Consider the following 19,212-nt stretch of genomic DNA (forward strand, 5'->3'; position numbering starts at 1 on the left):
AAAATACATTTGAATATGAAAAAAAAAAAATCAGTGCAAGCTAATATTTTTTTTTTTTTTTTGATGTTCGGGATTCGAACTTTGCATATATTATGCATTGTACTTACCAACTTATCTAAGCTCATGGGACCAATATGCTTATTGAAAATGTTTTCCATAAAAAAAAAGATGAAAATGTTAATCACAAAGTACAATAATAAGAATAATTATAAAAATAAATTATTATTTTTATTTACTTAAATAAGTCGGGCTGATTTGCGTCCAAATAAAAAAAGTAAATCGGTCTGACAGGTCTATACGACTTTATGTTGTCTTTTACCTAGCATTTAGCTAAATAAGATTTAAAAAAAAAAATATAAGTGTTGTGTATTCATAAAAAAATCTGATCTATCATAAATCGGAAGTAGACCTTTGTCATTTGACCTGACCTATTTCCACACCACCTACAAAGACTATACCACGAAAGGAAGAGAATAGATTCAATAAATGTGAATAAACCAATCATTTTCTCCAATTTAACATTATGCAAATATAATAAATGGTTTGTAAGGTATAAAAATTGTCATTATCGTAAAATGTTTTCAAACACAATATACAAACTACAAACGATATGTTAAATTTAACTATATTGAGTCTCACTCACCTACAATGAGAATGAATCATATAACAAACCACAATTTTGAATAAGGGATACCATTTATGTTGGGTCATGAGGGGAGCTCGGGGCACCGTCCACAACGATGCTAAAACAATTGGTATCCCTTAAGACAATGGGTCCTCTTACATATAACAAACGATGCTATATGTTACTTTAATAACCTCACTTTAACAATTGCAATGAAGTTGTACTTAAAAAAAAGGCAATGAAGTTGCATTGATACGTTCCTTGGCATGGTATCGTTGATCAAAAAGAGTTAACAACCCTGGCGGTTAGCTCAGTAGTATTGGTCTAAAATTTAAGAGTGTGCTACTCTATATGTTTTAGGTTCAAATTTTTCAAGGGCTAACCATTATTGTGTTGGGCCAATTCATATAAAATTTTGCTCGGACTTTAATTAAATCCTTAATAGTGGACAGTGTGATTGATCTTCCAAATTAGCTAATTCTTAGGCTAAATACTAAGTTACCAATTTTTTTTTTTATCATTGTTAGCGAAAATTAAAAGAACATAGAAAAATAACATTAATAGATGCAACAAATACCTCTTTCTATCTTGTTTTTCCATTCCAATGTAAAAAAACGGGAAGAATACACAATAGGAAGAAATAATGGGTTGTTTGCTTCGCCTCTCCCTTTTGAAGCCTTTTTGTAGACGAATGATCCCCTTTGAAGTTGGCGATTTATGTTAATGAGGAGTGATATTTGAACAACCATTTCATACAACTTTTGGTGACAACTTTTTTTTTTTCTCTTTTCATTGGTTAAAAACAATGGAGAAAGAAAAATGAAGAGAGAGAATAAGAGGATAATGTAAATATGAGAGAGAAAGTTATTAAAAAGTTGTCAAAAAATGATTGTAGAAAATATCATATCTCTATGTCAATAGTCATATTTTTTTCAAGTGAAATGTGTTGCTTCCCATTTTTCTTTTCTAAAGTGTGTTAGTTATTTTCCATTTATATTGATAGTTTGTTTTGTGCATGTGGACTGTGGTGCCGTGGAGCAGTGTCTATGTAAGTAAGATTTGCAAGCTGTGATATTGCTAAGAAAATGAAACTTGCAACAAGATATTGTTAAAGATGAATCTTACAATATATGAAAATTAATTAGTTAGGAATCTTTCAAAACTGTTGTTCCTTGCCCAACACCATTATCATTACAACAAAATATTGTATTTTGGTATCTTCTTCATTTACTTTTATATTATTTTTTGTATTTATCGTTTTGTTTTTCGATTATGTACTTATTGTTTCACATTTCTTTTATTGGTAATAAATTGGAGATTTTTTTTTTATTGGGAGAGGGATTTTTCTTCTCTCTCACTAATCTAACCCTATAATGACTATTTTGTTTTTTTTTGGTCAAGTCCTATAATGACTATTTTACAACCGCTTTTGAAGGAATTTGAAGTCAATTCCTTAAATTAAAAAGATAAACTCTTACCTAATTTAGCACTTCAGGTGTAATTATTTGGCCCCTAGCTATGCAAACAAATTATTTATGGATTTTTATATACATTTACAATGTTAAAGTCAATCATATATTACTACTAAAAAAGAAAAAATTTGTGAGGGAAATTTAGAGAGGGAAAACACAAAATCCCTCTCTAATTCTGTCACTAAATTTTGCGACCAAGAAATTTGTAAGGAATTTTATTTTTTCCGTCACTAATCTTCCTCCCTAATTTTGCATTTTCTAGTAGTGATATATTTGATCATTTAAAATTTGATTTTTGTCGTATATAACAGAAAATGAAGGAAGATAACTTGAAGGCTAAGTTAACCAACAAATATGAGTCATAAGATAACCCCATGCAAGATCTAATTTAACAAGAGATGGTGTATTGTTACCACTAACCGAAAACAACCAATTAAGCTAGCTTGATAGTTTCTAAAGATATTACCACAAGCAACAAGGCCAGGACAACCAAGCACATATTAGCAAAGAATTGTTTGAACCAAAGATTATACTTTTTTTTTTTTTTTTGACAAAACCAAAGATTATCCTTAAATACTCAATCAATTTGACAAGTTTATTAATCACATAAGTCCAATTATTTACCTTAGTGTCATGACGTATTTGATGTATCCGAGTTAAAGTCTTACAAAAATTAGCGTGACATTCCTCCTTTGAAAAGAAATAATAATACAAGTTTTTTTTTTACTTATTAACTCATATTGGTTGAAAAACTATGAATATGAATTGATGGATTCAAGTGAACAACAATTTTTAGTTACCGTCGAATAAATTGTTAGAAACAACGAATTAAAACTAAAAAAGAATAATAAGTGGAATATCAATGTGGTACAAATAAGTGGAAATTTATGGAGCTCTGAAAACCCTTTTGTGTGAGTATAATTGAAATAATTAAAACCATAAATTTTGTTATGATCTCTAGTTTTAGTATATGAATACTATTTTTTTTGTGGGCATAAGATATCATTTTTTTAGAGGAGGAGATATCATATTTTGTTACGAACTAATTTTCGTATATTAATATATTTTTAGAGAATTCTGGTGGAAAAAAGTGGAAGCAAAAACAATAGAAAAATAGTGACAACAAACAAGCATAATCAATACGTATCAATTAGTGTTTATGCCTCAGATGTTTTAAGTTTGATCTAACATCCCAACCTTACAAAACTAAAAATAGCTAAACAAGTTCCAGCTAAAAACTTAGAGAAATCGTTTCATAACAGGACAAAGAAGTAAGCGTGACAATATATAAAGATTATCAATCTTATTTTCTAGCAAACATCAATATCAGTTCTTTTCTATCTTTCCTTTAACACCATGAAGATCTCCATTCTCTTTGGTATCACCTTTGCATGTGGCTTTTTTGGAAACTTTATTTCAAATGCTAATCCTCTACCGTATGAAGCCATATTCAACTTTGGCGACTCTACAAGTGATACCGGAAATGCTGCATTTGATCACCTCAATGTTATGGAAAAATTAATTCCCTATGGTTCAACATACTTTAAACATCCATCGGGACGACAGTCAAATGGACGACTCATCATAGATTTCATAGGTACTTTTACACATACTTCTTTTTTCTTAAATAAATTCTTTTTGTATTAATGAAATAGTAAATAACAAAAAGAAATAATAATACTACCAAGAACTCTAAAATAATATATTTTATGAGGTCGTTATAATTAAAATCAATAATTTTTATGGTTGATACATTTCCGATTGAAAATTTCACTAGCTCATTCTCATTTTAATTGTAGCTGAGGCATATGGGTTGCCATTTTTACCGGCCTATAAGAATATCACCAAAATCCCAGATGATATAAAAAAGGGAGTTAATTTCGCCTATGCCGGTTCAACTGCACTTGATGTCAAATATTTTAGTGGCATTAGTGGAGTCAGTGCACCAAAGGAATCATTAAATGTGCAATTTGATTGGTTTAAGAAGCTAAAACCCGACTTATGTAAAAGTAAAGAAGGTTTTGTCCTAAATCCTTACATGTTATTTTTGTGTGATATAAATGGTTTATCATCTATATGACTAACAAAACTTTTGTTTTTTTATGAGTTCACAGAATGTGACAGCTTCTTCAAAAACTCATTGTTTATAGTGGGAGAGATTGGTGGAAATGATATTTTTTATCATCTTTCTAAAACTATTACAGAACTACGAGAGAAAGTTCCTTTGATGGTTGAATCAATCAAAAATACCACCAATGTATGTTATACAAATCTTAAGTAATTAAATGTTTACGTATTAGCAAAAAATAAATAACTTTTGACTTCAATTGTAGAATAATTGTGTTTAAGTTATAGGTAATATTGAATAAATAATGGTCTTGGAAAATTGTAATGGATATTTATTTAATTATGTTTGTCAGGCTTTAATTGAAGAAGGAGCGGTGGAGCTAGTGGTTCCAGGGAACTTTCCAATGGGGTGTAATACTGACATATTGTCAAAAAAGATTAGTCAGAAGAAAGAAGACTATGATGAATTTGGATGTTTGATAGCTTACAACACTCTCATTGAATACTTTAATGAGCAGCTAAAAAAATCCATAGAGACAATAAAACAGAAACACCCTCAAGCTAAGATAGTATATTTTGATTATTACAACGATGCCAAGCGTTTATATCAAACACCTCAACAGTATGGTGTGTGGAGCAATTATTTTCTTTCCTTGTTAACTTTTTATTGTTTTATTCTTATCAAATTTGTTTGATCCCATTCACTAATTTATGTACATTAATGATGCAGGTTTTATTTCTGATAAGGTCGAGATTTTGAAAGCATGTTGTGGAGGAAGTGGACCATATCATCATGATGAGTATTGGTGTGGAACGCCGAATACAACAGTTTGCTCTGATCCTTCAAAACTAATAAATTGGGATGGACCCCATTTTACCGAAGCCGCTTATAAGCAAATAGCTAAAGGATTAATCGAAGGCCCTTTTGCATATCCTTCTCTAAAACCTGCTCCTTTCAAGATAGCTTAGAATTGATGATGTAAATATTAAGAAAGACTTTCTTTCATGAATTCCAATCATGATTACACTTTATATCTCTGCTATGAGAAGTTTAAATGTACTCAATTATAAGCTTGCTTACTTCCCCTCTCATTTTTCGTCTCCCGTCCTCCCTTTTAAAGCCTTTTCGTAGATGAATCATCTCTCCCGTAAATTTGTTGTTGTATTTACTTTCACCAAGTCTTTTTTTCAAGTGAAATATGTTGCTTCCCATTTTTCTTTTCTAAAGTGTGTTAGTTATTTTCCATTTAGAGTGATAGTTTGTTTTGTGTCTTTGACTATAGTGTCATGGAGCAGTGTCTAATGTTAGACTTGCAAGCTGTAAATTGCCAAGAAAATGAAACTTGTAACAAGATATTGTTAAAGATGAATCTTACAAATGAATGAAAATAGTTAGGGATCTTGCAAAGCTGTTTTTCCCCCTGCCCATCGACACATATTGCATGAAAATATTGTATTTTGGCATCTTTTTCTTTTAATTTTCTATTATTTTTGTTGTCAGACACTAGTAAGAGACTTCTAGCTGCAAAATGGTGTGCTTGCATACATATAATGTTATTCATTTTTTTTGTCAAAAATAAAGTTGGTTCAACCCACATGGGTGGTTCTAGTGATGTTGGCTTGAGACTTAGGAGTGCGCTCTTTTTAAGGTCTCAAATTTGGTTCTCCTGATGTCAATTTTAATAGGCTAGTTTGTCTTCTTCAATAAAAGTTTACTGCTGGTTCTAACATATTTACACGTTTTTTACGAAAATATCTTCTCGCGGTAAATAATTTAAGAAAGGAGTATACCATAATTTAGTGAACCTTGTCTCTATCAAGGTTAGCTAAGATTTTTTGTTTAGGACAAAATAATAATGTGCAAGGCATCACATGAGACACCGTAGTTCCAATTATACTGATACCTCAAAGGCATCACATTATTTGCAGCGTCCTATAATTCTTTAATAAAAGAATAAAGTTTTGAGGAACTAGACCAAAACCCAAAGACATGATCTTATTCAAACAATTACACCTATTTTTTATGTGCCAATTAACAATAGAAGATGACTGAAGATGACTTGAAGGCTAAGTTAACCAACTGAGAATCATATTCAATTTAAATATGAGTCCAACTTTTAGCATATGTCAATTCAATAACAATCATAACTCCATGCAACACTAAGCAAGAAGAGATGTTGTATTACCAACACTAACGGCAAAACAACTAATAAAGCTAGCCTGATGGTTTTTTAAAGCTAGCCTGATAAGCAACAATGTCGGAACAACCAAGCGCATAACCATTAACTAATATTTATTTAAACCAAATATTAAACTCAAAGGTTCTCTATCAATCCGACAAATTTATTAACCACATAAATCCAATTGTTTGTCTAAGCCATTGTTGGATTGAAAAGCTACACATTAATGTGAGGTGAATTGGAACTTTCAAGAAGAGAGAGTATGAGTGAAAAAAAGTGTAATTGTATTCAATGTAATGTTGTGGTGATACAAATCTGCACAACACAATAACCATATATATAGAGATGGTTATGCTAACTAATTATAGTTACTTGACTAGAAAGTAAACCCTATAATCAAGTTAATCTCTAACTGACTAACTAGTGTGAGCTAGCTGGTAACCGTCAACTAACTAATCTCTAATAACTTATGCTAATCTATAGTATATACATCATAACAACGGTACAATATACTAGTTAGCAATCGCATCTTCTGTTGTGCATCCTCTAAATTGATCTGATAGGGTGTTGATCCTCTGGACCTCTCTAATCCTCTGAACCCATTTCATACCTCTCTGATCCACTGCCTCAGATGATCATTGATAGTTTGAGTTATACAACCAGTAGTCACACGTCTATTTTAAACATAGTCGCACGTCTCTTTCAATGGGTATCCGTTGGGTGTGAAAATGTAATGTAAGTCTGTGGAATCATTTTTCTTATTTTTGTAGCAATGGGAACTTGAACTGAAACTGCAATATTTTCAAATTTCAATAACCAAAATCCACTAATCTTTCCTCTCAAAATAAAAAAACATCCACTAATCTTTTGTTGACAACATAATATTCGAATTCTAAAAGCAGTTTATGATGCTCTGAAAAGTTAAGCCATTAAAAAAAAAACACTATTTAATAGATGCCCAGTTGGCCAATGTTGGATCAAGTCGTTTAATTGGGGGTAAGATTGTGTAAATGCCAAAAATAACAGGATACACTTGAACATGAGAATGAATTCTACAGATAAAAGAAAAAGGGTAACATGTGAAAGTACTTAAAAGAGTTTATTTAAATTTAGTTTATCACGAACAGTTGCTTATGCATTATTAGGAACAAATGTATTTTGTTCAACATCCGTTCTTAGGAGAATGGGGTTATAGTAATCCGGTCTAGAAGTCCTAACTCAACTGACAAATGTCGAAATTATAAAGCTGGACGTCGTGACCCGGGTTCGAACCCGGGTCCTCACAATTGTCTACTGCAAATTATTTTACTAGCAAATACAAACTTAGGCTGGTAGTATGCCTACTCAATTGTCATTTCAATTAGCAATGTATTCCGTAATAACCAAATCCAATTAATAGATAGCATCAAAAACAACTTATTCATTGAAGTTGAAGGGGGTAATAATTCACTTCAACATGAACCAACGAGGTTAAAAAACCAATAAAGTATCCTCACTTGTACTCATAGTAAGGAATTACTTGCACATTAGAGTAGAACGACATGCCAGATTATTTTTGTTCTCACATATTGAAATCTAGATTTCAGTTTTTGAAAAACATGCTAAATGCCACCAATATGCTACCAAAACCTTGAACATATGGGTTTAGACTAGGAGCAAAATAATAGTTAATTTCTATTTGGTAAAACAACATTTGATATAATAACAGACTTGGTATCTAATTAGTGCTATGAAGCAACTTGATAAATAGATACTCCTCTAACAAATGCTATTGTGGAACACCTCTTCTGCTTAGGTCTTCCAAACTTACATTTGCCTCAAGTCCCATGTCCAGTAAATCATTAACCATTGCAAGAATGTCAGATTTCAAAGAGGCTGCGAATGCCTGTCAGTAAAGCAGAAAAACATATTACTGTCTTATAGAGGCAAAGTTGAAGTAGAATGACAACTAAAATTTCTTCGCAATGAGATAGTATACTTTTCTTTCCTCTTCATTTTTGTGCTTAAGAACTTCAAAGGGCCACTCAGATACAAGTTTCTGAAGTTCATCTTTCATGCCTGATTTTTTGGTATCAGACAAAGTCTAGCAACAATGAAATCAATAAAACAAAGAGTTAATAAAAAATGACTATCAAAGACAAATATGATGTTCCACTCAGTTTGCTAACAGTCATTCATATCTTAACAAAGAAAAAGAAAGTTCCAACAAATATAATTAATGATATAGTTATAATTTTGTCACCATCATGCTGTTGAACTAATTTGACTCTTGACCAATATTTACAGGATAATAACCTCATGACTTCAACTAGTGCTGTTTTATTTCTATTTGCGAAGCATTTCTTTGTTTCAATAATCAGTGAAGAAATTGATAATATAGAAAGAAAGAAAGAAAAAAATGTTAAGAGCATACACTCTATACCTGATTTAGAACTTGAATGATGGCAACAGCGTCACTAGGCTTACCTTCCAACAGAAGACCCTACAAAATCATAAAAACAGGCTTAGACTTCCTATAAAAGTGGAACACTGCTACAACAGAATTCAGCAACTTGAAAGTCAAAACACATATCAGCATTGGGAACTTATGTGATGCGAATTAATACAAGGTAAGGCTTCTAAAAAATTGAGAAAATTAAGAAGCTTTTGTTTTATTTTTCTTTGAAAAGAAAACCTTGACTCTTTAAAAAACGAATAGATGAATATAAACATGTCAAAATAGAAAATTATTAAGTGCAATATTTGTTCCATAGAGTATGTTCTCTAACTCTAATAAGAAAAACTCTAATATTTGGTAACTGCATTATAATCAAAATTAATTGTCAAATCAAACAATGGATTGGATGGATCTGCTACCTTGGCACAAGAAAACCCAGTTGCCAGAGTGTGCTTTTTCATTGAATCAGATCGCAACTTTTCTATTTTCCATAATGACTCGGTGTCTCCTACAAATAAAAAAATGAAAGGCATAACAATTAGTTCATCATAAATAGAAACGATTTTAGAAAGCCCAAAAAATCATTTATATCAGTGTAGTATGTATCCTACAATACGGAAACACTATTCACCCATGTGTATCTTATGTATCCTAAAACACCTTGTATCCTATGATGCATACGATACGAAAACACCCTTCACCGTTACGTATCTTACTCCTGTATCCCAAAACACCCTGTTGGTGAATATGTCAAGGCTTTGAAACCTCCTACTTATCAAGGAGTTATGTTCAATTTTGATTGAACTAATGATGTTTTATGTTATTCATTTTTGTTTATGACTTGAGTTTGGAAGTATCTTGAAGTTTATATATGATATTTGAAGTATTTTGGAGTTTAAATATGATATTTTAATTCATAATTTTTTTGTTAATGTATCTTACGATACATGATACAATAAGACACACGATTCAAAAAAGCGGTCAAACGATACACGATACGTCTCCCAATTTGACTACCGTGATTTATAGCATGATCTTGAAATGATATGATACTACTACGTGTATTCATTGCCATCAAAGTCTTGAAGACGTTATGAATATAGTTGAACTAATTCATTTAAAAAAAGATAAGGATAGAACAAGTCACGACACATTAGTCTGAAAAAAAAAAATCTTTCTCTAGCATGATTCCTCAGTAATAAAATGCAAAAGTATATATGATTTATCTAAATATATGATATATTACAGATTGATAGTAAAACAATTAATAGTATAACCAAATTCAGGACTCCGGCTTTAGTGCTATTTATGAAATTATATTCAAAACCTTGCCTACGTGGCTTTAGTTTCTATTTTGGGCTTCTTTCCGTTTCCTAAAAACTGAGAAAAAAGAGGATGCCAACATCAGGAAAGATGCAAGTTAGGAAAGAAAGGAAAAATCAAAAGCCAGCAAAAGGTAGGCAATTTATTATCTCAAAAATTTAATGGATAGCTTATGTTCAATATAGGAATCCACTTAGACAAACAACTGTTGAAATTCAATAGAAGCTCGCAAAATTAGGCAGACAAAAGACATCAAGTCAAAAAGAAAACTCAAACTATGTGCACCTCTTTTAGCAGCAAATTTCATCCATGTGTCAAATGAGGTTTCACGTAGTTTTACACCAGCCTTGACAAACCTTATTGCATACTTATTAATCAACTCCCATTCATCTGTATTGTAACAAATGCTGCAAATGATTGACCCAGGTAACAGGTCAGAAGCATATAAAGAAGAGAATGAAAGCAACATAAAAAGAAAAAGTGAGGATCATAATTTATGTTCAGTGTTAGTCTGTTAGACAATACCAAAATAACCCTTTAGATGAATAAAAAAAAGGATAGATTCTTCATTTTTTCTCTTGATTTGCATCACTTTTAGCTTCGAAAAGTGGTTCTTTAGGTACTAAATACATGTTATATTACAATGCATCTCAGCATTTTGCAAGCTCAAAAAATCATGCAAACTAACTGTATTGTAGACTTGTAACCTTACACACAGAGGCACCAAGTTGCCTTCATAAAACAAAAGGAGTTTCGGGGGACTAAACACAGCAGGATTTGAAATGAGTGCATGGAAGTCAGCAACAGAGGGAACATCAATTATATCAATTAAATATTAAGCAATTGCTTTAAGAGGTAAACATCATATTCAAATTTTAAAAAGTACTTTTTCAAAAAGACTCTTCATATTGCGAAACAAATATTGAAAATGCTAAAATAATAACATACCTGAAAACTATATCTGCCGTGCCTGGTTGCAATGGTAAATCATTCTTCTTCAAAAGTTTCATTACCTCCACCAATAGTTTAGTATCATTGTTGTTCTTAGCAAAAAGCTGCAATAAATTGACGATAGCTTACCAAATGCAAACAAGAGACAGAATCAAAGAAATTAGGACATTAGTATGTCTAACAATACCAGTAAATGGTGTGCAGATGCAACACTCGGTGCCAATCCATAGACATTATGCTTCCACAAAGCCTTCTTTCCTGCTCACACATTTAAGCCAAAAAACCTCAATTTCATTTCACATCTTCAAATTTCAAAAATGGAACAGCACAGCTTTATAAAAGACAAAACGGACACGCAAATAAAGCATACCAAAATCAAGGGCTCCGGCATGAACACATGCCTTAGTAACTTCACGACAGAGGTGGCAGTTAAAATTGTCATGTATGCGAAGATTTGACAACCTCTGCTCATCAAACAGATTAAATTCATCATCATTGCAAAGAGAGTGAATCAATATAAAAAAATAATAATAACTGGAAGAAAAAAAAAAAAAGGTGAGAGGAGAAGAGAATAGAAACTAACAAATCTGCGAAGGTTTCGCAAAATGTCAAAGAGAAGACTAATATCGTGATGGTGTTTACAACTAGCGATCATTGACCACAACCAAGCATTTGGAGGCATGGATCGTTTTACATTTACAGACTCAAGCATCTTATCATAAAGATTCTTCACAGCATCTACATTCAAAATTCAACAATACAAATCAATAAAACAACAGAAAAATGAAATTCGAAAAGGGAATTTGCGGTTCACAGTTGAATGAAGAACCTGATGGAGTCCCTTCAACATTATCAACTCCAGAACTGTAAAAAGCCTTCGACGCGAAGAAAATTGAAGGTTCAGATTTCACTTGCCGGTAATAATATTGTGCGAGCCCAGAGAGAATCGGTTCTTCGGTGCTTCGAAGATGAGATGAAAGGAAAATCGGAGATTGCAAGAGCCGAGAGACTCGGCGAGCATTTGACACCACTTGCATGTCTAAATGTGAAAGGGACCGAGTTACGGCTCAGATGTCGTTTACGGGTGAACTCGGTAGATATAGGGCCTGTTTGGATAAACATGTCTTGCATAAGACTAAACTATACAGTTTCCGACCATCAATTTGAAAGACCAGAAGCATGAAAATGCTTGCATTTAGGAATTAATTTTTTGTCATTGAAATATTTGCTTGCAAAAACATGTTATAAAGAAATAGATAAGAGGGCAGCAGGTGAATTTTTGTATATCAGATGTTCTAAAGTAATCATAGACAATAAAAAGGGCATGATGAGATTCAAAACATGTGCAGACCTACTTTTTTCAGTCAAACATTAAAATTTTGGTATAATGGATGGAGTGCAATAGCTGGTGTTGAGCATAAGCTTAGCAAGTTTCAATAAAATATTAAACGTCGGTAATCATCCTTATGAGTTTTGTGTCTGTGGTTCACTAAAGTTACGTCGCTACTTGATGCTTTTATAAGTATAGCTGCTCTCTAGTTTTAACTTAAACTGCACTGACAATAATTTAGACTCCCTAACACACACCATCTTTCCAACCTATGCCAGGTAGCAAAACTATGAAAATATACTAATATAGAGAATCCACTTGAGTTAATAATTATAAGCAAGACAAACCAGTACACAAAATCTATGCCACAACATAACGATAGTACCATGTTAAGCTATTCTACTGGATATTAATTTTCACACTATAAAGCATCCCATCAATTTCCCCTAACTATCTTACCGATGCCACTCTTAACTTAACATCTTGCAATAGTGTCACCAAAAAAATTGGAGTTGAAAGGAACATCGTTTCAAGTTATTAATTTTCGAGTAATAAATTACTGATTTGTTTTCCATGAGAATGAGAATTATGCCCAAGAAAAAAATCAGATCAGAATAACCAAGAAGCAAGAGACAGAAACACAAAATCAATGCATGCAAAACACTTTCTCAGAGCCAAAACACTACACACTGCCTGCCTATATCATTCTGCTAGAACTAGCAACAAAAACAACCAAGCCTTATCCCACTAAGCGGGGTCGGCGCATGAATCAAATGATGTCACAGTGTTCTATCATTAATCGTAAAATCTTTCTTGATAGTTTCTCTTATAGTTTTTCTAGGTCTTCCTCTGCCTCTAGTGATTTGACTACCTCCATCTGATCTACTCACATTACTACAAAATCTACATATCTTCTCTCAACATGCCCAAACCATCTAAGCTGAGTTTCTATCATCTTTTCTTCGATAAGTGATACGCCACTCTCTAATGTTGCTATGACTAACCAAAGAAAAAAGAAGAAAATTAACCTTCACACCAGACTATCGTCAAAAGGCACAAGAACCAACGAAATAAAGAACAACAATAGTTCAAAATACAATTACTTCTTCACTTGTTACTGTTAATATGTATAACAATGCAACAACACGAAAATGAATGGAAAAAATATTAACTAAGCTTCCATAAATTTACTAGCCACATCAAAAACTAGAGAAAACATCAACAATATACATGATTATAAAAAATCACTCCAAATCAGCACACTTTATTTTTCTCCAATTCGAGTATTTTATCAAACAGCTTGTGCGCAATGCAATGTTTATGAATGTTCATAAATGATAAGAATAATCAACACTCGAATAAGGTAACCCAGAAATGAAAATCGCAGAGTGAAGATCAAGAACACAAAAATCATAAGCGAGTAGCGAAAATGATACCTGATTGCAGAGCAAAGAGTGCGAAAAGAACGAAGAACAGTTTCTGAGAGAAGGAAGAGAGAAAGCGAGTCGCAAGCGTTTCGGGCCGGGTTCGTGAAGCTCCGTGTTTGTTTCAAATTATAAGCCCAAATGCATAAGTCTGACAGGAAATTTTACCCTATACCCCTACACTTATACTTTCATCCTTACAAATTATGAAAAATTCCAATTTTACCCTTTTTATAATTTGACTTCACCCCTACAAAATATTTCTACTAATTAAAAGTTACCCAGAATTCCTCACTTAACCTTCAATCAAGAAATTCTTCCATGATCATTGATGTATTAACAACAAATCTTCCACAAACTCAAACTCACGAGGTTAAACCTATGTTCACCTTTACAAATCATATAAATTTCCTAATTTGTCCCTTTAGTAATTTGATGGTAGATCTTTCATTTAATTTGTTGTATTTTCGTGAAAAAATTCTGCAAAAACTATTAGATTCATGGGAAAATATGAGCAGCCTTGACAAATCATGTAAATCATAATCAAACGCTTTTCGATTAAGTGCTAGTTATTTGTATCCAGGTTGAAAAAGTTGTATTCTCTTTTACATTTGGATTGTGGCTTATTTTTAGCTTCGTGAGTTTTGGGTTCCTTTCATTTTGATTATTATTCATACAATTAGAAATTATGAACGAAGGTTGAAGACGAAAAATGTTTTTTTGGTAACTTAAACAACTGTAATTTCATCGACGGAAATCTACAGTTCAATCACGGTTTAAATTTCAATTTCCAGAAATCTTGTGTTTAATTACAACTTATGGAAAACTTTTTCTATCAAAAATGATATTGTAGGGTGAAGTCATATGACAAAAGGGTCAAAATTGGAATTTTTTATGATTTGTAGGGGTGAAGGTATAAGTGATGGGGTACATGGTAAAATGTTCAGTCTGAGAGGGGAGTTTATGAAATAAAAAACAAAAAAAACTTCGAAAATTGCTCTTTAGCCACATGTCATTTCACAAGCACCTTCAACTAACAAAAATACATCCAATGACAATTAACTAATCGTTTCTACAAACGGCAATTAACTACCGTTTACAAGAACGGTAGTTAGGAATTAGTTGTAAAGAAAGGAAAAAATGCAATGTAATAACCTAAACTCATAATTGGCCAAATTGGGTAAGGCACTGCTTACATTCTAAAGAGCAAAAATAATTATGAGATTGGCAACATCACATTCCAGATTGCCATCTATAAAATTAACATTTTAAAGGGAGAAATTAATATTCTAAATTGACCAAATTTTTAAATCGTTCATTCCAAAGTAAAAAATAATTGTTTAGGTATTACAATATCAGCATTTAACAATTGCATGAAACAAAAATAAAATACAAAAATAATCACTGAAAGCCATCATTCTTTGTGTTACTTTGTCGTCATTCTTTGGTCGACATTGTTTCATCCACAATCCACATGCATGATGTACTATTTGTCATAACATCCAAGGCAATGGTCCTAACACTCCCGATCACTTGAAATGTATGCACAACATTCGTGACATGCTCCTCATCTACCAATACATCAACATTTGTCGTCGTAGGGGGTTATCCCTCGACTAGGGGAACTACCATCAGATGAGATACCCTATAGAATTAGAAAATGCAACTCGATACGAAATGCTAGGGTGTCTCCAACAATAGACCCCCTCGGGATCAAGTACAATGTGTAGCAGAATAGTCTGAACTTGGCCATACTGCATCATCAACCCCTTTGGCAAGTGGCGATAAACCATCATATGATCGCACTTAACCCAACATAGGTACCAACAAATATCATTAAAGGACGCGTCTGATGATGGATTGAAGTTCATGCCATCCCCCTCTAGACGGTCAAGGAAGGCCACGTAGTTGTCTAACAATTTGAAGGGTGAAGGGTCTTGCAAGTCGACAAAATAAATTTGATGGATATATTCCGATGAATTGCTCCAAAGTTTAGGTCTGACAAACAAAAAACAATTATATATATATATATCAATCATAAAAGTAGTTGAATTTAAAAAAAAAAAAAAAAAAAAAGACTAAAACATTGAAAATAATTGTACTTACTTCTCATATACAAATTTTTGTGGCATTGTGTTGAGACAAATTAAGAAGTGGAGAATAATCAGAAGGCCCACCACCGTATTCCATAAGATTGTCAACCTATGGTAGTAGTGATAGTGGTGTGTCATGGTAGTGTCGTGATGGTTATTGTGGTGGTGATGGGAAAACATCGTCTAGATACTCCTTATGCGCAACAGGTGTAGGCTCAACCACTTATGAGGAGTTTGACTCATCGTCGTTTTGAGTCAGATGCCTACGTCAGTCCCGTTTAGGGGGAGGATTAACTGCATCATTTGCCTTACATACAAAGTTATGTTGACTCTACCTACCGAGTCGAAGCCTACCAACATCGTCAGATATATCTACACAACAACGAACATAAAAAACAAATGAAACATTCTCTGAAACATTTCATCAAAAACATAGAACACAAAATATACATATATTATCCATTGTGGTATTTCATTTCTTAAACTACCCAAAATGCACTACTACTTAATTTAATCTTCCTTCCAAGTAAAAACAATATTCTAATTCATAAACAACTACTCAAACAACCATCAATTTTACAATAAAAAATCTTATAATCATACAATGTATGGTTTGAACGCTTTATAAATTAGGGACCCAAGAAATCTAATGTCTTAAGGTTTGGGGTAAAGATGATGTATCCAACTCATTTGTGTAGTTGCTCTTAACGTAATGTGGATGATTCTCAGACTCCTCTCATGACCTAACAGAGGTATCAAAGTCGATGGTTCGATGACGAGTTCGGCCGCCTCCTTGTATTGAAAGTTTTCCTGACCAAAAGTGTTTAGACGACATGTCCTGTTGAAAGAGAATCAACGATGGTGGAAGTGCAAGTGTACGTGGATGAAAAAAAAACTTCCACTTAAGAGGGAGCATAGTGAATGGAAATGACTCAAAACTAAGAGGGATAATGAATGGAAATACTCACATTTGATGGGAAGATTATTGCAACACGTATGAGATGAGTTAGAAGTCTCACATTACTTGAAAAAATGGAGGTTAAATGTTTTATAAATGAGATGACTCATAAACTCAATATTTAAGATTTTTAGTAAAGATGTTCTATCAAATTCACTTGTGCGGCTACTCTTGTCTCAATAAGGATGATACTCGACATAGCCCAACAATCAAACAATCAAAATGGGCAAAAATCTATACAAACAATCAAACATGGTGAGACAATGGTGGATAACGTTTTTTACATCACCTGGAAGTGATAGGTACGTCCTATATATGTAACTCAGTCGCACCCCAAATCAAGATTGAATCCACAAAGTGGAAATTATACAAGAAAAATATCAATGGTGCTGTGAGTGTGTGGAATTTGTCACTAGTCGACCAAGTGAAAATTGGTGTATGCGCGTGGTATAGAAGGAAGGAAAAACACACCAGTGGTGCTAGCAATGAAAATGGCTTGGTGGATCTGACATTTGCGTCCTAATAATTCAAATGTGCCTCAATTATCTCATGTATAATTTTCACACAAGACTATATTGTAATCTCTCACCATTTAGAAAGAATGATCTTTCAAAAAAAAAAAAACAAGAAGAAAGAATGATAACCACAAAAATTTAAATATATTGAGTTTAAATAGGAAAATATTACACTTTACTCTATTATATGAAAATTACACATGAAATTTTTCATCTCCATACGTACCTACTACTTTCAAATCACATCCACAATATCGTCTTAAGTTTATTATGTTTGCATACGTTATATCTTATATAGTTTTTGTAAAATATTTATCGTAGTGGCAGGGTCTATATCAAGCATCACCAAATGTTATGTTCCAATTAGACATTGTTATTGGTCAGTTGTCATTTTTTTGCTTCATTAGTGTAGACATTGACAATGCCAACCACCACAGGTCCATCATTGTACTATGGAGACATCAGCTTATTAAAGATGTAATTTTAACATTTTTTTAATATATTGCTTATCATTAAATAAATAAAATTTTAAATTTATAGAAACTCAATTTATGAAACAATCTGTGAACATTTTTTTCCTCAAAAAAAATATTATGAATATTTTTATAATTTCTTTTAAGTATAATTATAAATTGTTGTTAATCTAGATTTGGATGCTCAATTTTTTCAAAAGATGATTCGAGGCCTAATTATAAAACTTTTTTTTTTTTTTTTTTTTTGCGTTAACCCTCTGATTTCTTGGGGACAGGACAAATCTAGAATTTGGTTGTGAGGTAAGAATAACCTGATCAAAAATTATTCCACCCGAAAATCGAAGTCGGATTCTCCCAAACAATTTGTCTTTGTGAAACTCATTTACTCCTTATTAACTATAAATTTTTTTGTTGAAAGATCTATTTAAAAATTTAAAATAGTTTAGAGACTTGCTATAAAGTGTGTCTACCAATGTGGGTCCTATACTTTATGTAAGTTTCATTTCCAAAGTATATTATAATCTCACCATTTAAAATGTGCCTACCAATTATTTGGTTTTGGTATTTTTTATTTTTTTTGGGTAAGTGTTCTTTGAATGATTTGTAAAAGAAAATATAATGCAGTCTTTACCCATCAAATTTAAACAAAAATTTGTTGCAGTTCTTAAAAAAAAATGTTGTAGAAAGATAATTTGTTGAAAAGTTCAATGGAGCGTTCAGAGCAATAACATATTAATTATTAAAGAGGACCACCAACTTCAAGAGACTAAGACTAATAAAATATTGGTTATATGAGCCAGCTCTTTTATATATCTAATATCTAACTCATTTACAATCGATGTAGAACTAATAATTCATACCCGAATCAAACAAACTCTCTATGGCCTCAAGTGTGAGTCTCATACTTGCACAATATTACAACCAACGAATTATATGTCTCTTGACTACGGAAAACTTTTAATATAAGAATCCAATCCACCAAGATCCACCCACACTCAACTATCAAGTTGTATCAATGATCTAATACCATTTATTTGTGAGCTTCGGGAACATTAACAAAACTTATGATTCAAGACCACCAAGAGACATGATGGATGTTTCACCTATTTAACACGAATCTAAATAAGTACTCCTATTATATATTGTAAAATATTTTGGTGCCCATTAAGAATGATCACTTTTCTTTAAAAATAATGATACATAATGATCACTATGGAAGCTCTCCTCCACCCAGGACAACCAAAGACAGAACCGTCAACCATCAGTGGTACGCATAATCCAAAGAATCCGGGTGCCAAAAATTTCCTTCATCGCAGAAGCATGAAGAGGGTGTGTTGAGATCTTTAAAAACTTCAGTACAGCAT

The 19,212-nt window shown here is 32.3% G+C and overlaps 2 protein-coding genes across 3 annotated transcripts; one reads left to right on the forward strand and one right to left on the reverse strand.

The window, feature by feature from the left end:
* The first annotated feature begins 3,453 nt into the window (after positions 1-3,453).
* Positions 3,454-5,572, forward strand: LOC11413788 (GDSL esterase/lipase At5g45910). The gene is made up of 5 exons (XM_003600773.4): positions 3,454-3,694; positions 3,897-4,115; positions 4,212-4,354; positions 4,518-4,791; positions 4,895-5,572. The coding sequence occupies exons 1-5, from the start codon at positions 3,454-3,456 to the stop codon at positions 5,131-5,133; spliced, it is 1,116 nt and encodes a 371-aa protein (XP_003600821.2). The 3' UTR covers positions 5,134-5,572.
* Positions 5,573-7,814: 2,242 nt separating this feature from the next.
* Positions 7,815-13,969, reverse strand: LOC11411357 (uncharacterized). Of its 2 annotated transcripts, none has more exons than XM_003600774.4 (11): positions 13,822-13,969; positions 11,885-12,161; positions 11,639-11,793; positions 11,426-11,519; positions 11,243-11,313; positions 11,053-11,159; positions 10,390-10,511; positions 9,201-9,289; positions 8,767-8,826; positions 8,323-8,427; positions 7,815-8,229 (listed from the first exon to the last, which is right to left on the reverse strand). In XM_003600774.4, exons 2-11 carry the CDS (start codon positions 12,090-12,092, stop codon positions 8,113-8,115), a joined length of 1,128 nt encoding a protein of 375 aa, XP_003600822.1. In that variant the 5' UTR covers positions 12,093-12,161; positions 13,822-13,969; the 3' UTR covers positions 7,815-8,112. The 2 variants fall into 2 exon arrangements, with proteins under 2 accessions (XP_003600822.1, XP_039687353.1); XM_039831419.1 differs by lacking the exon at positions 13,822-13,969 and adding an exon at positions 13,616-13,701.
* Between the last annotated feature and the right edge of the window lie 5,243 nt (positions 13,970-19,212).

The sequence above is a fragment of the Medicago truncatula genome, chromosome 3 (genome assembly GCF_003473485.1).
Source record: "Medicago truncatula cultivar Jemalong A17 chromosome 3, MtrunA17r5.0-ANR, whole genome shotgun sequence".
Classification (NCBI taxonomy): Eukaryota; Viridiplantae; Streptophyta; class Magnoliopsida; order Fabales; family Fabaceae; genus Medicago; species Medicago truncatula.

Coding starts and splice junctions, on each gene's coding strand:
- LOC11411357 (XM_003600774.4), bottom strand. CDS start 12,092: ATGCAAGTGGTGTCAAATGCTCGCCGAGTCTCTCGGCTCTTGCAATCT. Junction 11,520..11,638: donor TGCGAAACCTTCGCAGATTT/GTTAGTTTCTAT, acceptor TTTGATGAGCAG/AGGTTGTCAAATCTTCGCAT. Junction 8,230..8,322: donor AAAATGAAGAGGAAAGAAAA/GTATACTATCTC, acceptor CTTTACTGACAG/GCATTCGCAGCCTCTTTGAA.
- LOC11413788 (XM_003600773.4), top strand. CDS start 3,454: ATGAAGATCTCCATTCTCTTTGGTATCACCTTTGCATGTGGCTTTTTT. Junction 3,695..3,896: donor ACTCATCATAGATTTCATAG/GTACTTTTACAC, acceptor TTTTAATTGTAG/CTGAGGCATATGGGTTGCCA. Junction 4,792..4,894: donor TCAAACACCTCAACAGTATG/GTGTGTGGAGCA, acceptor TTAATGATGCAG/GTTTTATTTCTGATAAGGTC.